A 20,054-nucleotide genomic window follows, 5' to 3' on the forward strand; every position below is an offset into this window, starting at 1 on the left:
TTTTTTACAATATTTTAATTTACTTGTACTGTATGATGTAAGACTCGGGTGGAATCTTACAGCTCAAAGTTGAAGCAGATATCTTCAACCGATTGAGCTGAAATTTTGTACACACGTTTAATTTGGATGACAATGCATTATTATTTTTAGTCTGATGGTGTATCCAAGAACGGCTTCAGTCGAGGGAACTCAACAGTTTATTCCACGTACATGATTTGTTTTCCAAATATTGAATGCAACAAGATCTCTGTGACAACAATAACAGCTTGTGTCAAAAATGTGATTTTCGTAACTTTTCATTAAACCGAATCTTTTTCCTTTACCATCCATTTTATCTTGCAACAAACTTGATACATATTTGTCCAATAATATCCCCGCTTCGTATTCTATTTACGCTTATTTATAAACGGTACACGACATGTGCGTAAGAGAAGATATTACCGACGACTCCCGCGCGCGCCATCTGGACGCCATTTGTAATTCTCTATGGTCCGTTCTATTGTCACGGCGCTGGCGTCTAGGGTTTTGAGGATTAGATTGTTTTTTGTTAAATTTGACGCCTACTTTTCTTATATATTTATTTAATAGTTACAATAATATTCTTTATTGTGACAACTAGATCCAATCGTTAATAAATAAAACTAAATTATGTTAGTACGTGAAACTTGAGATGCAAAAGTTAATTAAACCTGTTATTTATTTTTAAAAAAAAGTATACCTTAAGCAAACACTGTAAAGGGCAGTGACAAAACATATTTTAGCTTAAGTATTCTTTCTTATGAATTCTTATTCATACTACCTATATTTTAAAGAAAAAACTTACATTTTTCTTTTATATATATATATATATATATATATATATATATATTTATATTTAATTTATATAGTCTATACTATTATTACAAAGGGGTACGCGTTTGTGAGTTTGTATGTTTGAGACGGGTAATCACCGATACTAACGAACCGATTTCAAAAATTCTTTCACCACTAGAAAGGTACATTGTCCAAGAATGCTATAGGCTATATTTTATCTCAAAATTCCCGCGGGAGCGAAGCCACGGGCAACGTCTACCTCTATTTTTATCTAAGCATCAGTGATTTTTGTAGTTTTAATAGAATGACTTTACTCTGTTTGTCGGTCAATACTAAGATTTAAACTTGGTTGTAGAGTCCATTTTCAAAAAGTATGAAATTATAAAAATAAATTTAACCATCATAAAAAAAATAAAATTTTGTAACAACTTTTATTAAGAAATATCATCACAATAAACGTAATATTTAATGTAGCTGTCGAACAAACATATTATCTTCCCTCACGAACGTTTTCGCACGTTGTGACGTCACTTGTTCGTGTCACTCAGCACGGAGCGTTTGGACGAGTCCGAAAATGCGTGATTTTATTTTTGTCATATATTTGAAAGCATTGTCATTATCACAGTATTTTTTTCACTGGTGGAGCCTTCGAATGTCATAAAAAAAATTTGGAAACTAACCTATTATTTAAAGATATTTAGTTATTTGCCGAGATTAACCGTCAATCGTCGTCTTTTCTAGAGATTAGAAAATCTCAACCAAACACATAATAGTTGCTGACTGATGTAAAGCAGAGAAAATTACATCTTCCTTCCCTATCTTTTTTATAAAGAAGCATCAGTCTATCCCTGTCTAACATGTGCGGTGATCGCGTGCAGCGTGTCACGCGCCGCGCTTTTTTAGATCGTCACACTTGATGTAGCATCATCACTTTTATTTAATCTATTTTGAACCTTAAACCTTAAGAATAGGAACTATATTTTTTAGTGTGCAACAAAAAAATTCAGTCCTTAAATAGCGTTGTATAAAGTTCAATTTTGATTTACTTTGTCGCTACTAGTTCTAATTTAAACATGTACTGAAAGTCACACGCGTGGTTCCAATTTTGAATTTTAACTTTTTTTTATACAAATCTCCAGTCTTTCTGGCCATGACATTTTTCTACTGATACTTTTAAAATAACCCCTCAATACACAAGTCAAGAGATTTGACACCCTCAAATTCGAACCCCTGTTTATAGTTTTAAAACATTCCAATTCTATATTATTTTTTTGGCCAGCAATAAAAAAATATTTTCTCTATGTATCGTATTAATATTTACATATTTTAATTCTAAGTAACAGATAATTAGTTAGTGATTCACGTGCTTTAACAAAGCTCTTTGTGCAATCCTTGAGGATCTTTTGTTTTTACATCTATATTTGTCTTCGACCGATCGTGTTCTTTGCCTTACGAGAAGTTTATTGTCTGTCTTCATTGTTTTATGTGTGATTTCTAATATGTACAACACTGAATTCTTATTTGATCTGTCATATTTATTTCGTAAAACCATTATTATTGTTTTGTGTGCTATCAGATTTATTAGTTTTTATTAGATTTTTTACCTAAAATCTATTTTCAAATATTTTCGCTCTCAAATTTCGAATGTGTAGTCTATTCTTCGGAATCGTAAGTAAAGCGCGAAATCGTTTTTAATCCCGTGAATCGAATCTCCGTAAATTCCAACACGAATCGGAAATTTTAATTGAAATATAACAATAAAAATCGCGTGTTTCGTTTCAAAATGGCCCCGTTCACGTCTGCTCGGTCACGGTGGCTGCTTTAGGGTCATTGTCTGCTTCGTACATCTCTTCACAGCGATGCTCTCCTAGTACATTGTTTTCATGACCACTATTTTTTTATATATTACGAGCAGTAATTCTCATTTTTTAATTTTATAATTTGTCTGTCTGTCTCTCTCATCCTTGCGTATTGCAATTTTATTCTCGTCTGGATTTTTTAAAAGATTTATATTGAACCCCGAAGTCTGAGGTAATAAATAAATCTTTCAATTTTGAATATTCGTCTCTGATTATAGGATCGTCCAAATGTCTGACATCAACCCTCAGGGAATGCTGTTACTGCTAAGGTATCAGTTTAATTCCGCTCACCTTTAAAACTTCCAGCTGAATTGAAAGCAACACTAAAGCTTTTTCTCATCTAATACAAATACCATCTTAAATAGACATACTTTAAAAGAATATACTCAAATCGCATCAGTTACAAGCGAAATCCATTTAACAGTGTACCTTGCTCCGAATTTCGGCCATCTGTGCGCTCATTCGAACCAAATCGAATGAAATCCCCGAGGGCTGCGACCCTGCCCATCGCATATTTACGTCTTCAATTCCCCCCCAAATATAATCCAGTCTTAAGCCGACACAATCTCATTCGCTTTGTCCATTCGAAATCGATTCGCATGCTGGCAACATAGCAATTAAGATAATTCTTCATAATAATAATAATAATACTTACATATTTGTCGTTATTCTTTTTTTGAATTATGAACAGAATTTTGATTTAGGTTATCAATATGATTTTTAGCGTTTTTAGTGTATTTTTTTTAAATCAAATCAATTTTATTTGATTAAATATGGTAGGTAACACAATATCCACGTTTAGAACAAGCAATGCGTGCATTTTATGGAGATTGTTACATTTGCTATGGATTCTGTTTGAAATAAATAATGAATTATCCATTCTAATATTATAAATGCGATAATCTGTCTTTGGGGTGAAAGTTTGTATGAAAATCGTGTTTGATTAAGCTTTTGTTTTATGTTTTTTTAAGAAACTAGTTTAATACAATGTACACATTGTATTAAACTAGCTTTTTCGCATTTGCTTGCACAGAGGAAAAGAGATACGATACGCCAAACCAAAAATATTTATATATATTATTGCCTGAGGAACATAAATCTTATAAAGTTTTTTTTTTTTTTTCATTATTCAAATATTTTTTATAATATTAGGTATGAAGTCTTTTTATTATACGAAGGCATTTTTTCTTTTTTCTTCGGAAAAAAAATCTGTATTTCAATAACTTGCACGTTGTATGCTAGAGAAACCTCACCCTTCGGTTAGCGAGTCGTGAACACATCAAAGAGCTGATTCCACTTGAAGCGTTAACGCACGGTGAAATTAACTCTACGGTTATTTTTAACTCTTATCTGTTTTATGTCAAATAATTATACAAAAAAAACACCGTTAAGTTTAAATATTAGAAGTATGAGCGAATGTTTTGGAGATTGCTTTATGAGAAAATTGAAGGCCACCACCAAATTTTTATTAAATTTACTTTTATATATTTTCGTAAACTAAAAAAAAGTATTGACAGATTGTGTATTACAGTTTTTCCATTGTACAATTTAGTCATTTGTAGTTTTATAAACGGACTAGCTGCGCTCGCGCAAATTTCACTCTTATTGAAGTAGACAAACAAAATTCGTAGACATTTCTTTTAAATATTAAAAGTAGAGGGCGATGTAACTAGCTTATTATAATATCATACGACGTTATTCATTGGGGCGTCATCCCCGCAATTCCCTCAAGAATTGTAAAGCGGGGATTGGTATTACAACCCCCATTTAATTTTCGTCGGTTTATCACGTTGCTTACTCTGTATGTTAGTGGGTCAAGGGGAGAAACTCCTTGTTGTTTATAATAAACAATACACCTAAACCTGCCTCGGCTATCACACTATCTATTTAAAAAATCCGCAAATCCGTTGCGTAGATCCAAAGATCTATGCGTACATAGGGACAGACAGCGGGAAGCGACTATGTTTTATACAATTTTATTATGTATTGTATAAAAAAAATATTGTAATATTTGAAAACAATTTGACAAAGTTCAATAGTGTGAAAAAGGATATTTTTCTATTATTAATATCGTTACAAACAGCTACTGGTTTTAGTAAGCAGACAGTAGTGCCAAAAAGCAATGTCTTGCTTAGATAGTAAGGTATTTTTCTTAAGCAGTCGCAAAGTTAAAATTAGCAACACAACAAAAACTTAAGTGAGAATTATGTGTAGTTATAGCAGGAGAATTTGGCTGTCGAAACCACGTCTTAAATCGTCTAAAAATACAGCCACGTGTGCACAATTACTCGTGTGCCGTAACGAATGAGGGGTTTTGTAACCCTCGCGAAAATTTGGGCATTGCCGCACGTGTTGTACAACGCCTCGGACACCGGCCTGAGCACGGATGACATACGATAAAATTAATTACGAGTTTATGACGTCGAATCCAGGCGAATAGCCGATTGCTTATTCGCTACAAAATACATAGACATATAGACATATAAACTTGTATTTGTGTCGCCACTGACTTTAAAAATAATAACATATACAGCATTAAAACAATATTGATATTACACGTACAGACAAACATGATGCTAAAGGAATTAGTGTGCTGCAGCAAGGCGAAAAGGCCGTAACTCAGTGAACTTTCTGCACATTAGTACATAAACACTGATTTTCAGTCATTGCCGTCAATGTAGGTGCTAAGTTATAAAAATAATAATAATAATATTGTGTACTTAAACGTTTTAAGAAATATCACACGAAGCATTACAAGAAAAACAAATATTAAGACAGTTTCCAAATCAGAATTCGAACAAAAGCAGCTCTCAACTCATCTATCAAAGGGAAATCCACTACAGCTGGTAACGTTTAGGAATACCAACTTTTTCTTTCTCAAATAGAAGCTTTTTAAAATGTTTTTTTAAATATTTGGATAGAACTTATGAAATATCGCATCGTGATGCACAAATCGAGATTATTTACATTGTATAATTATAAACACAAGAATAGTTTCAACGGTTGAACAGTTTACAACGTGCCGCTGCCCACCCTCCCGTCATTATCAGATTTCCTATTGAGGATCCCACTGCGCACGCGCACCCGGCCGCATCTCCTGAATTGAAGAGGTTTTTTTTTTTGTTTCTAATTGTCGGTGGCCAGTGTCCAAACAAGTTGTGTCAGTATGATTTTTTTTTTTTCATTCAAAATCAAAATCAAAATCAAATCATTTATTCAGAAATTAGGCCTTCACGGGCACTTTTTCACGTCATATTCTAAATTAAATGATGTTTACCAAAGCTACAAACTACTAACATTTCGGAACGACCACTGCTGAGAAGAAATATATATATATATATATATATTAGGACAAATCACAGATTGAGTTAGCCCCAAAGTAAGTTCGAGACTTGTGTTATGGGATATTAACTCAACGATACTATATTTTTTTATAACAAATACATATATAGATAAACATCCAAGACCCGGGCCAATCAGAAAAAGATCATTTTTCATCATGACCCGACCGGGGATCGAACCCGGGACCTCTCGGTTCAGTGGCAAGAACTTTACCACTGCGCCACTGAGTTCGTCAAATGCCGAAAGAAACTCATTCAAACAGTGTTGGTCCCTATTATGCCAGAAGGGCTTACCATTTTTTAAATATAATCATTTGTGTCAAGACGATTTTTCTAATTGTCTTGGCAAATATAAATCTTCTGCTTTTTTATGTATTTTAAAGTTGTATGTAATGTTTATAATATGAATTTAATACGAGTGATATAAACTAATTATATATATATTAATTTAAGCAACACATGAGCCAAGAAGTGGGATACGGAGGGCTGCTTATGATGAGAACGAAGGAATATATCATTAAAATAAAAAATAATTACAACATTTGAATAATATCATTATTTTTTTGTTTTGTAAATAATAAAAAAAAAACTAGTGTAATAAATTCTCTAAATTCCATACGGTGTTGATGAAATAAAAATAAACAATATTTTTATTTTACCGGCCAGTGTCAATGTGATTTTTTATTTTTTGTTTATGGTCAGTGTTGACAATTCCACAGCGGTTTGAATTAGGAAGAACAATAGTTGGATATATGCATTGTCGTTGAGATTGTCGTCACACAACAATCAGAAGAATTGGCGGGTGACGTCAGCACATTGTCTTTCTCAAATGCAGTCGCGTCACAGTTAGGGCTGATTTATAGTTAAGTAGATAACTATCATAAAACAAGCGTATGGTTAAAAAAATACTTTTGGAAAAATCACTATTTTTGTTTTTTAACATAGCTGGTGAATTTCACGACTGTTTGAACGCGGCGTGTAGCGTTTCATTAGTGTCGCATATTTTTTTTTGATAAAGAATATATTTTTTTAGTTAAACATTTATAAAATCAACATTGTACCAGTACTTTAGTTATTTATAAAATAGGATAATTAAATTGATTACTGTGTATGGTACGATTTAATAAACACTAATGACAGCCCGCGGCGGAGTTCGAAACGCTCGTGAAATTCACCCCAGTATGGTACTATGTTAAAAAAATTACTTTTGAAAAAATAACATTTTGTTTTTGAACATAGCTATATGTTGTAAAATGGTATGTTTTTTGTAGTAAAAAGTTTTTAAAAGTATTTCCGGATGATTAACATTTTAAGAAAAAAAAATATTTTTTTTTTTATAGAAGTTGAGTTGAGAAGTTTTTTATAGACTATTTAAAAAAAGGTATACAAATTAAATGAACCAAACAAAGCTTAAACTCTTAAAATATTGATATTCAAGTCCTCAATTCTTGGCCCTGTCTACCCTGAAAGCCACAAAGACGTGATACTGTATCAGTATTAGTAAAAGGTAACTTATAAATTTGGCATCGCACATTCGTATCTTTGCCCAATTAAAAAAGGACCTCGCAAACATGGCGTCGCCGGTGACAGCCCGCCAAAACGTCGGCAAATGTCACGAACTGCGTCACAGGCTTCCTGCAATCACTTCGCTATACTTAGAGCTGTTGACGTCAAAGTTGATCTAGATATGTGAATAGACCGTTTAAATGCAACGCCTGAGCTATTAAAACTCTAGAAGCAATATAGCGGTGGTTAATGGCCCGCAAAATGGCGGGTGAAGTTTCAAACTTTGTCTAACAAAGTTTTATTATGAAACTGACCGCTGCTCTCGGCAATCGGTTTGACCTCGTCTCATTAACCATATCTAAGTATTAGATTTTTTTTTAAATATATCCAGCAATTTAACCGTGAAAGCGTGACAGACTTTAGCATTAGTGATATTTATTAATTCTTGATATTTTAAAATCCTTTCATATTATAATAGGTTAGGCGGAGGACCTTACCTCTGCCGCGTCTGTCTATTCGCGATAAACTCAAACTACTGCACGGATTATCATGCGGTTTTTACCAATAGATAGTGTGATCGCAGGGGAAGGTTTAAGTGACTAATATATTATGTTTTTATACGAGCGAAGCCGGGACGGGCCGCTAGTATTTACTAAAAGTTCCAGTGTGTCATTGCTGAACACAGTTGCTAACACTGGTGTCAGATTTTATTCAAGTCGCCTAAAGACGTGTGACATGACTCACTTGTCTCAAAAGTTACAAACCGGTTTGGAAATCGTAAAATTGTTGAGTGTTTAGTTTAATTACAGCAAGAGGAAGTGAATTAACATCAATTAACTCGAGTTTCCGCTTGTAGTGTTCAAACCAGGCGTTGACCCAATATTGTTGCTGTTGGTATTCCTATACTGCACTTTTCCTTAAAAAATCTTTACGATTCTAAAGTTTTTTTTTTCTGTCAAAGTGATATTCGAATTGAACAATTTATTTGAAATGCGCAAAGAAAAAAATGTGTAAAAGTATTATACTACAAAATAAAAGAGTTATTTCGTGAAATCGTAAATTTTGTTTAATTTTATTTAAAAGTAAATGAAACCGTTTTTTTTCTTGGCTTTCCGTGCTCAATAATATCATTCATAAATCATCAGTAAACTTTTTAATACTTTTCGTTTTGTTCAGCAAACGAGCTTGTAATATTTTTAATAATTTATGGGAAATAATGATGTATGTCAGAAACATGGCGTAATAATTGATGTCATTCCCATTCTCTTTGTTCGCAAAACTTTCGCTTTTTTTTTTTTTTTGCGACTTCCGAATTTAACCAAAAAAATCTTATCAAATATCCGATTTCTATCGGTAAAGTCGAGAGAAAATCAGTCCTTCCGGCGGAAACGGGGGCCCGGTCCCAAAATGGCGCCCACCCTCAGTTTTTTTTTTTTTTACGAACACCTGGCTCAAGTACCAACCCCTATTGTAGTGATATATTAGTTCGTGCCCGCATGGCTCATTTACTTGTGAGGAGAGAAGAAACCTTAATTAATAACCTATTTGACAATCCATATTACCATCAATACTATTCCAATACTATCAGAACTCGAACATACAAACTCACAAACGGTAAGCGTTTGTGAGTTTGTATGTTCGAGTATATAATTTATAATAATAAATAAATAAAATAAATATATAAGGACAAATCGCACAGATTGAGCTAGCCCCAAAGTAAGTTCTATACTTGTGTTATGGGATACTAACTCAACGATACTATATTTTATAACATATACATATATAGATAAACATTCAAGACCCGAGCCAATCAGAAAAGATCATTTTCCATCATGACCCGACCGGGGATCGAACCCGGGACCTCTCGGTTCAAAGGCAAGCACTTTACCACTACGCCACCGAGGTCGTCAATATTATAGATAATATATCGTAATATCAGCAGATCTGAACACCACAAATTCCTCTTATAGAGCCATATTAAACTTTACCACCCCTTCACCCCTCACCTCCCCTCCCCTGTTGCCGCGCCACCGACCAAGAGGAACGAAACGCGACGCACGTGCTTCCGATGTTTACAACTGAGGAAGTCCTCCGGTAATTATATAATTGTGGACGCCATTTTGTTTTGTTTTATACCTGAACTAGTTTATGTGCGCGGCTTCGCCCGCGTTAATTTTCCGGCATGAAAGGTATTATGACGTACCCCTATGTCCGTCCTTCTCCATATTTCAAACTACATGTGTGCAACATTTCAAGAAGATCGGTTGAGCAGATAGAGCGTGAAGAGGTAACAAACTTACTTTCGCATTTGTAATATTTGTTAGGAATTTTTGGCTTATATATTGCTGCGCCCCGGGGCATCGCTCCCGCGGGAATTTCGGTATAAAAAGTTCCCCATGTGTTATTTCAGGTTATATTCTACCCGTGTACAAAATTTCATAACAATCCGTTCAGTAGATTTTGCGTGAAAGAATAGCAAACATATACACACATACATCCTCACAAACTTTCGCATTTATAATAGGATTTAAGTATTAGGATTTAAGTAGAATTAGTAGTTTATTATTCCTTTGTATATGTCGAAATAAAGAGTATATCTATTAGAGTATTTAATCATTATTTAACACACTCGATACGATCGTGATGAACTGAGATAATGTTACAATTTGTAAACATATTTTTAATATAAATAACAGTATTATTATTTGACGAGCTCGGTGGCGCAGTGGTATAGTTCTAGCCACTGAACCGAGAGGTCCCGGGTTCGATCCCCGGTCGGGTCATGATGGAAAATGATCTTTTTCTGATTGGCCCGGGTCTTGGATGTTTATCTATATTATGTTTTTGTTATAAAATATAGTATCGTTGAGTTAGTATCCCATAACACAAGTCTCTCGAACTTACTTTGGGGCTAGCTCAATGTGTGATTTGTCCTAATATATTTATTTATATTTATATTATCATAAGTTTTAAATACTAAAAAAATTACGCTGGACATCTGTCAGTGACTATATATTTCTCAAAAAACATTTTTTTTTTAATTATCTTGCTCTTACACCGTTCTATCTTGACATTTACTTAATTTTCCATCACTATCTAACCTATATTTATCCAACAATCATCCTTATAACCATATGTGTAAGATATATAATTCTATGAAAATATATTCGTACGTGATATCACTATTTATTTAACTATGATCCTTATAACATTTGCAATAAGAGGTATAATTGCTTGGATGCGTACGCGCAAGCTGCCAGTGACAGCTGCCGCGCAGGTGGCCATCTTGGATCGAGGGGGACCACAATGCACTCTCTTGGGGTCGATTTTGAATATAGAAGCTTTATTAGAAACTCTGTATGATTTTGTGGTATCTTGATAAATTTGAAACACGCTGATATAATCTATACATATAATAGAACTGTACATGAACTGTCTGTCTGTACATAGGAGATATTAATGAAAAATATACTTAAAACTTGAGTTTTCTAGAGTGTTTCATTCACATTAACATGTTTGTTCTCTCCCATTTGAGCGCTTTTCCGGTTGTTTCTGCAGCCGGAACGCGTCGGAGCCCAGAACCCGCTTTATTTATCAATTTATGTAAACAAGAGACTTTAAATATAAATTACATTATAAAAATGAGTACAAAGGTGCTACTTATTTCAAATGAAATCCGTCTTTTTTCTTTTAAATCTCTGATTAAATGATTCAGGTTTTGAATTTAAAGCTATTACGTACACACAATTTACACTATTCTAATATTATAAACTGATATTATTTACTAGCGATCTGTTCCGGCTTCGCTTGGGTAAAAACGTAATCTATATATACAACTATGTATAAAACGCATGCGATATTGAGTGACTGACTGACAGACAACGCACAGCCGAAGCTACTGGGCGTAGAAAGCTGAAATTTTGTGTGTAGGCTCCTAGGACAGTGTAGGGGAGCACCGAGAAGGGATTTCCTGAAATCCCGCGCGGGAAACGGATTTTTACTCGCATACGAAGTTATGGGCAAAAGCTGGTAAATTCTAAACCTTCCTCTGAGATCACACTATTGGTGGACGCCGTACAGACATCGCCTAACCATCTTGTCTCTTGTATTCCAGCGCCCCGCACCTCATGCACCGGTGGCGCCCCCAACAACCTGCCGCCGCTCAGCTTCCACAGCGTGCACGGCGAGAATGTGAGGGTCTCGCGTGACGGCAGCGTCGCGAGGCGTGTGGAAAGCTTCTGCAAAGGCGTCGCGTTTAGCGCCAGACCCGTTAGGGTCAATGAAAAGGTTGGTGTTTGAGATATAAATAAATAAATAAATATATCAGGATAAATCGCACAGATTGAGCTAGCCCCCCAAAGTAAGTTCGAGACTTGTGTTATGGGATACTAACTCAACGATACTATATTTTATATAGAAATACATATATAGATAAACATCCAAGATCCGGGCCAATCGGAAAATTATCATTTTCTATCATGACCCGACCGCGGATCGAATCCGGGACCTCTCGGTTCAGAGGCAAGCACTTTACCACTGTGCCACCGAGGTCGTCAAATACATACGAGTACTACTAAGAATTTCTTCTTGTTATGAAATTTTGTTCTCGGGTAGAATATAACCTGGAATTACACAAAATAATTACATAAAATAATACGTAATTTTTATCCCGAAACTTAAGAACCGGGGCTCAGTTATTACTATATAATTTAAAATTTGACGTGAAAAGCTGTGAAAGTCTAATCAGAACTAATAGTATAAATTGAAGTAAAATTGTTTGTTACCTCTTCCCGCTCTAAATACTCAACCAATCTTCTTGAAGTTTTGCAAATATGTATGTAGTTTGAAGTGTGGAGAAGGACATAGGGTGCCTGTACCTTTCATCACGGCAAAATATATGTTACCTAACTAGTTTACGTGTAAACGCTTCGACTGTGACATTCTGTAACACAATCAATGTTTCTCCACCAGGTGTGCATAAGATTCGTCGAAATCTCCAACAGTTGGAGCGGGGTCATACGTTTCGGCTTCACAACGCACGACCCCTCGACTCTCGCCCACGCGCTCCCGAAATACGCCTGTCCGGACCTCACCAACAAGCCAGGCAACTGGGCCAAGGCACTGGGCGAACGGTTTTGCGAGAAGGACAACATTTTGTACTACTACGTCAACTCCGCTGGCGACGTCCACTTCGGCATAAATGGCGAGGACAAAGGTCTATTTTTCTCAGGAGTCGACATTCGCAGTCCGCTTTGGGCTCTAGTTGACGTTTACGGCAATTGCACCGCTGTCCAATTCGCCGATCCGAGAGTCCCCAATCAAGTGCGGAGAACGAATCAGACAGCTGAAGACGAAACTAGATTAGTTGGCAGCATGAGGAGTTTAGCCATTGAAGAGCCGCTGCCGGCTCCGAGATACTCAAATCCATTAGTCCCGTTAAGTTTGCACAGGACCAAAGGGAGGAATGTCCAGTTTATAAGCGATAGGGGAGTCGCAGCTAGGACTGAGGCGGAATTCTGTCAAGGTTACGTGTTCACTGCTCGCCCGATGAGGCCGGGTCAGACTATTGTGGTGCAGATACTGTCAACGGAAGCCGCGTACGCCGGGAGCTTGGCCATCGGCTTGACTTCATGCGACCCTGGTACTCTGAGACCGTGCGATTTACCGGATGACGCGGAACTATTGCTGGACAGACCGGAATATTGGGTGGTGAGACGTGATGCAGCCAACGGTTTGCGAAGAGGCGACGAACTGGCCGTGACCTTGACGATGGACGGCGAAGTCAGAGTGAGCAGGAACGGCTCGTCACAAGTCACAGTGATGCATGTGGATCACACGTTAAGGCTGTGGGCGTTCGTGGATATATACGGGGCGACGCAGAAGGTCAGGATGCTGAGCACGCAGACGCCGCAGGCTGCGCAGACGCCGCCGCAGCAGCTGCGCGTGATCGCGGGCACGGCCGCGCCAATAGCGGGTGCGGGCGGCGGCACCGTATTGGTGGTCAGTCTGCCGCCGCAGAATGGCGCGCAGAATGTGGCCAATCATCAACAGGGACTGACTCTGGCCAGCGCGCATTACATTGAGGTAGGTTTCTTGATGTGTTAGTGTTTATGGTTGTTTGTTTGTCGTAAAACATGTACAATCAACCAAAATCCATGCTTTAATATTATAAACGCTTAAATGCGAAAGTATGTCTGTCTGTTCCGCTTTCACGGCTAAACCGTTGGACTGATTTTAATGAAATTTTAAACATAGACTACTCATTTTCCAAAAATCGACCCCCAAATTACTATAATTGTAAAAGTCTGTATGAAAATCCTGTTTGTTTCAAATAAACGCGGGCGAAGCCGCGGGAAAAAGCTAGTTAAAAATTAAACTAGACATATGCTATACATTTTTTATTGCATTTTCGATTTTAAATAAATAAATATATTAGGACAAATCGCACAGATTGAGCTAGCCCCAAAGTAAGTTCGAGACTTGTGTTACGGGATACTAACTCAACGATACTATATTTTATAACAAATACATATATAGATAAACATCCAAGACCCGGGCCAATCAGAAAAATATCATTTTCCATCATGACCCGACCGGGGATCGAACCCGGGACCTCCCGGTTCAGAGGCAAGCACTTTACCACTGCGCCACCGAGGTCATCATTTTCTAGTTATTGTTTGTGTGAATGGCTATTTAATAATAAATAATATTATATTATTTAAAATTTACAGATGTTTAAATTTCCTTTGCTCTTTATAACTATTTTAACACAGAATACGACATAAACAATATTTATATTAAATACTTAATTAGTTCAAAGAATAATTTTCATCACAAACATCCTTTCATTGTTACAGCCAATCCAAACATCCTCACAACTCTGTCTCGCGAACCTCCAACCAATCACAAGCCCTAGTTGTCAACCGGCACCGTATCAGCGGCCGAGGACTGACCAATGTCAGAGCCAGAACTCCTGCTCCAATCAAAACTCGTGCAACGAACAGGTAATACCCAATGGGATAGCTGAAAATCTCCGATTACCCGACAGAATTCAAAATGGTCCTTCGACGAGCAGACAGCAGCCGATATACTCCGTAATCGGGGAGGGTAACCTCACGGGCACAGAGTGTACTATATGTTATGAAAATCCTATCGACAGTGTGTTGTATATGTGCGGACATATGTGCATGTGTTACAGATGTGCTGTGCAGCAGTGGCGGGGCAAGGGGGGAGGTCAGTGCCCTCTGTGCAGAGCACAGATCAAAGACGTTATTAGGACTTACAAGTCTTGATCGGTTTGCGTTTCTGACAAGTTCTGTGTTGTCGTTTCTGCTTGATGTTTTTCCTTTTTTTTTTTTGTCTAAACCTAAAAAAGTTTTGTAAGAAATTCTGTCTTTGCCTTCGAAATTCGAATTCGAATTCTATAATTTGAAAATTCGTTTTAACAGTTTTTAATAAAATAAAAAAATGGAGTAAAAGTTTCTTTTTTGGAATGTGACAACACTGAGCTTGCGATTTCGCGGACACGTCAATAGATGGCGCTGTTGAATGCCAAATATCCGGTTAAAAGTCGATGTATTGTATTTAATTCGTTTGTAAGGTAGGAATAGGCGACACGTCATTAAAAGCCTTTAATATAAAAATTTGGTTAGTTTATAGTTTTGGATTACTACGAAAAATAATAATATATAACTTAATATAAACAAATTTAGTTTAGTTTTTAGATATATATGATTTTGGCACGTGAAATGATTCTAAATATACGTAAAATGTGTTAATTTGTATCAAAAAACACTTTAGTTTTTTTTTTATTGTGATAATATTAAATCACAAAAGGACTAAGGATATTATAGTAATGGGAGTATTTAGAATTGTTTACTATTTGGTATTAAAATATGTAAATTATTGAAAATTCGGAGCTAATTATGACTTGAAAACACTCGGACATACAATTGACCTAATCGAAAAATTTTTAACGACATAAATATTTATTATTAATACGTATATTTATTAATAATAAACGAATTGTCATCACCTAATTGTGTATTTATGGCATTATTGTAATATTATTTAAGAATTTATATTTAGTTTTGTTTTTCTACATTTATCATTTGACAACATTGAGAAAAAAAATACAAATTAAAAAAAAAACACACTTGATTTTGACATATTTTATTTTTCGATCATTTGAGGCTATGGTTCTGTAAATATAGATATTATATACAGTAGACACTGCTAGGAATGTTAAATGTGTAAGGATGTATAAAATCTCATTTACCACAAAATAACATATCATGCTGTCTTTGTCCTGTGTAGTCAAGATGAGTGAGACAGAATGACGTATTGTATGCTATTGGGAAAATGGGGAAATAATAGATTAGACTGTTTAAATGAATCGTAAACAACTTGTGAATATTCTACATTTATCTATTCAAGGCAATCATTTTATAACAGGTCTTAAAAAAATAAAATATTCTTCTTAATGCCGTCAAAAGTAAGGGAAAATGTTTTTGTTTTTTTGACACAGTTTTGAATATAACAAATGTTGTGCATTTCAAATCCACGTCACATTTGTTCAAGTAATTTTTTTTTTGTTCAAAAAATGTTTAACAAAAAAAAACCAATAAATGATTCTCGTGAATAGATATTTAAGCAAACGATGTATGTACGTCCATAATAATACATATTGGTGATAGTTATAATGCATTTAGTAAATTATTGTCATATCATTATTATAATTTTGTATAAGATCTTTTTTAAACGTTAGTAAGCTCAGCCCAGGTGGCTGTTTAAGTCGCTGTTTAGTAAATACATTTTTATATAAACCTTATCACTTAAGATACATGAGTGCACACTAGCGCCACAGTTTATTAGCGAAAACGTCGGCCACCAAAATCTTCATAGTAGACTGGACTACATCGGGTAATGGAAAAAAAAAACTTTAATAATTTGCAATAAATTCCTTTATCCAGTCTAGAATAATTTGGAAAGGGGATTTTTTAGTTTTCGCTAATAAACAAAAGAAATTGGTGGCGCTCGTGTGCAGTTAGGTATCACCTTGAAGACCGAAATACCATATTATAATATATACCAGACACAGTCTTTGTACTTTTTTTTCAATTTTACAAATTCTACGTATCGTCTATACAGAGTATTACAGAGTGACTTGTTGATCACTGGACATCTTGTCTATATGCTCAGTCCGTGATACTGAGAAACTTTTCTAATGGGAGCGACGCGCTGTTCCATACAACATACAAGTCTCAACCTTACTTTGGGTTGGGGCTAGCTCAATCTGTGTGATTTGTCCTAATATATTTATTTATTTATTTAATATATTTTATTTATATTTATACAACATAAAATACCTAAGGTAAATGTATGGAACAACAGATTTTTTTGTTTTTATTTGTACTGTGCTGTATGTACTAATATGTGTGAGCAAATAAACGTTTTTTCTTTCTTTTTTATGCGATTTCGTGGTTGCTCCCATACGAAGAGTTGTTCAGTGTCAAAGTGACCAAAAAGCCTCTCTGGGTACTATAAAATTGCATAATACTATTCTACACGACTATTTACTCTAAAATAAACAAATCTGTATATAAAAAAGTGTCTTTGTCAGAAACAATCTTGAACAATCTATGGTAACATTTTCAAAAAGTAAATTGTTTCCATAGATTTTTGAGTTATAAACGTGAGTTCCTATGATATTTTATGGTGATTCTCTATGGTATCGCAGCGATCGATCATTTAGCGTAATAGGCCGGTAGATGAAAGCTACTTCGCTGTGTTGCCAGTGCTAAATTTTGTAGATCGCGTAGAAGATATTTTTTTTCTTCACTCGTCACGGTGTCACGAGAGTCACTTTAAAGTATTTTTTGACAATAGCAATTCTCATAGCTTTAAATTTTAGATCACCCTTTTATTTTTCGCTTTCCGTTGTACCGCATCAAGATGCGTTTTTGACAACTTTTTTTAATTTTGTTACTTAAGTTTTCATGTCGATTTTATGTGAAGCTGACTGTCCTCTTTGCTCAATCATTTTTTGTATTTTGTATCGTAAATTTGTCTTGTTTACATATCATTTTGTCGCTGTCATTTAATTTAACGCAACTTTTTCTTTGATAATATTTTTTTTTCTCTCTTAGAAGTACTTTATATATCGTCGCGATCTTGTAAATATAATTTTAATCATTCCTCTGTTTGATTACCAATTACTTACTTTCATACCAAAATATACAGCCAGTATCATTTAAGACACTTAAATTTCTTGTCGGAGCCTATTTACCATAAAAAAGTAAACCAAATTTAAAAAAAAAGACGGCTCATTTGATTTGTATTTCCTAATTTAAAGATCAGATTATCAAAATGTAGTTATATTTAGTATACGACCTATATATATATATTTATTTCATAATAATAGGTGATAATGTACACGGCATTTGTAAATGGACAGTAATTAATATTTTTCTAATTTTAAAACAAAATCTAAGTGACTTTTAGGTTATTATTTGTCAATAAATTGTCCCTTCTATACATAATATCATCAATCGCTATCAATGAGCAAAAATATGTTTGTCTCGTTCTTTCAATTAATGAAAAAATGAGACGGAGGTATAATATATTTTAACCAATATAGGCGATTGAATGTTTTATGAATAAGAGAGTAAGGACCCGTTTCACAGCTTGCTGATAAAGTGTCTGATAGTCTGTAAATTAAATGTTGTCTGTAAAGCTATGTTAAAAATTGTTTCACAATTGCTAGATAGGACTAACTGGCCAATCACTTCCAACAGCTATTTTATCTGTCAGATAACAATATGATATTATATCAGAAAGGGGTGAAACAAGCGAAATTTTAATTTAACATGTATTTCAAACTGTCAAAGTACTTTTTTCTATATACCTACGTTTTATACCAAAACAGTGTGACCAGTTTAAAAAATAATTAGCGCCACAGATATTTTGCAAGCCAAATCTATTGTAAGTTTTTTATAAGTGAAAAGTTGTATATATACGGAATAATCCGGATATGTTGATACATAGATGAATATTTATTTAAAATTGATAGTCAAGATAATTTATTTTATTGTAATAAAAATCATAAACACATTTATGATGGCAACACCAAATTATCGTAATTATCAGATTTAAATAGATATTTCATGGATATTTTTTTGATGTTGCCAGTAGTATTTTCCTGTTCTGCGTTGTTCTTTGAAATTCTCCCCTGTAACTAATTCGTTTTCTACCACAAATGTTTTTACCGTTATTTATGTATCAACATATATCGGCCAAGCTTGTGATCGTGTTTTTTTATTGAAATAAATAAAAAGAGCGCGCTTGGCAGTGTACAGCGTTGGCATCTAGTCGTTAGTAATTTATTTTCGTTTTTTTTTCGAGCGCATCTTGTAACGACGTTGGAGGTTAGGTTAAGTTTTCAAATAAAAAGTTATTGAAATATATATCTTATTTTTTAATTTATTACCTTCCACCATACAAGTGCAAAATTAAACTCTGCACTTTTCTCCTAAAACGACGCACAGAAATTAGCTATTTGGAAAATAATAGAGATCGGTGTGTGGTGTCGCCCTAAAAGAGGACGATAAAATAGGACACCAAATTTCAAATATTAAATCCTAACTAATATTATAAATGCGAAAGTAAGATTGTTACCACTTAAACGCTTAACACGTTGACTGCTCAACCAACTTGATTTTTTTTTGCATACACGTAGTTTAAGGTACAGAGAAGGACATAGGGTACCTTTCATCCCGGAAAATAGTTGCCGTGGGATATAAACGCGGGCGAAGCCGCGGGCAAACGCTAGTATTAAACCGATGGCTCATTGACAACGACCACTGTTGGTACTCGTTGTGATAATTGTGGATTGGCCCGGGTCTTGGATGTTTATATATATATATGTATTTGTTATAAAATATAGTATCGTTGAGTCAGTATCCCATAACACAAGTCTCGAACTTACTTTGGGGCCAGCTCAATCTGTGTGATTTGTCCTAATATATTTATTTATTATTGTTAGATTTTATTCAAGTTACTTTAAGCATAGAACAACAAGAAAATTCAAGAAATAATACTTTTATTTTCTGTCGATCCTCTGCAAGCAGACACGCACACTAGCGCCACATTTTTATAAATTTATTTTATAAGCTTTCATATAAATAACGAAAACAGTAATACTATACATTATGTGGTTCTAGGATTTTATTAGACAGTTTTTCCGGGTTTTTATTGGCTACAGTTGCCATAACTTACAAAACGAATTGTACAGCTTGCCAAGAAAGAGTATGGAAAAAATGAGGGCGCTGCCTCTCTTCATATGGCCACCCCATATAACCTGACTAAAACTGCTTTGATACTTTGAATAATTGATTTTTTTAAGCAAAAAAAGGCAACAGCATAATCCATCAACATCATTAAAAGGGTGTGAAAAGATTTTTTAGGGATGGCAACGCTCGCCTGTGTCACAATTACTAGCTGCGTCCCGGGGCTTCGCTCCCGTGGGAATTTCGGG

At 34.9% G+C, this 20,054-nt stretch overlaps 1 protein-coding gene across 2 annotated transcripts in view; it reads left to right on the forward strand.

Annotated features, from left to right (window-relative positions):
* The window catches only part of neur (neuralized), a 43,207-nt gene extending 24,223 nt beyond the window's left edge, over nucleotides 1–18,984 (forward strand). For both annotated transcript variants that reach the window (XM_053767220.1, XM_053767219.2), the window contains exons 2-4: nucleotides 11,634–11,806; nucleotides 12,491–13,603; nucleotides 14,377–18,984. In XM_053767220.1, the coding sequence (XP_053623195.1) occupies nucleotides 11,634–11,806; nucleotides 12,491–13,603; nucleotides 14,377–14,811 (1,721 nt within the window). In that variant the 3' untranslated portion in view covers nucleotides 14,812–18,984. The remainder of the gene's footprint in view (nucleotides 1–11,633; nucleotides 11,807–12,490; nucleotides 13,604–14,376) is intronic.
* Nucleotides 18,985–20,054: the final 1,070 nt, after the last annotated feature.

The sequence above is a fragment of the Plodia interpunctella genome, chromosome 30 (assembly GCF_027563975.2).
Source record: "Plodia interpunctella isolate USDA-ARS_2022_Savannah chromosome 30, ilPloInte3.2, whole genome shotgun sequence".
NCBI lineage: Eukaryota > Metazoa > Arthropoda > Insecta > Lepidoptera > Pyralidae > Plodia > Plodia interpunctella.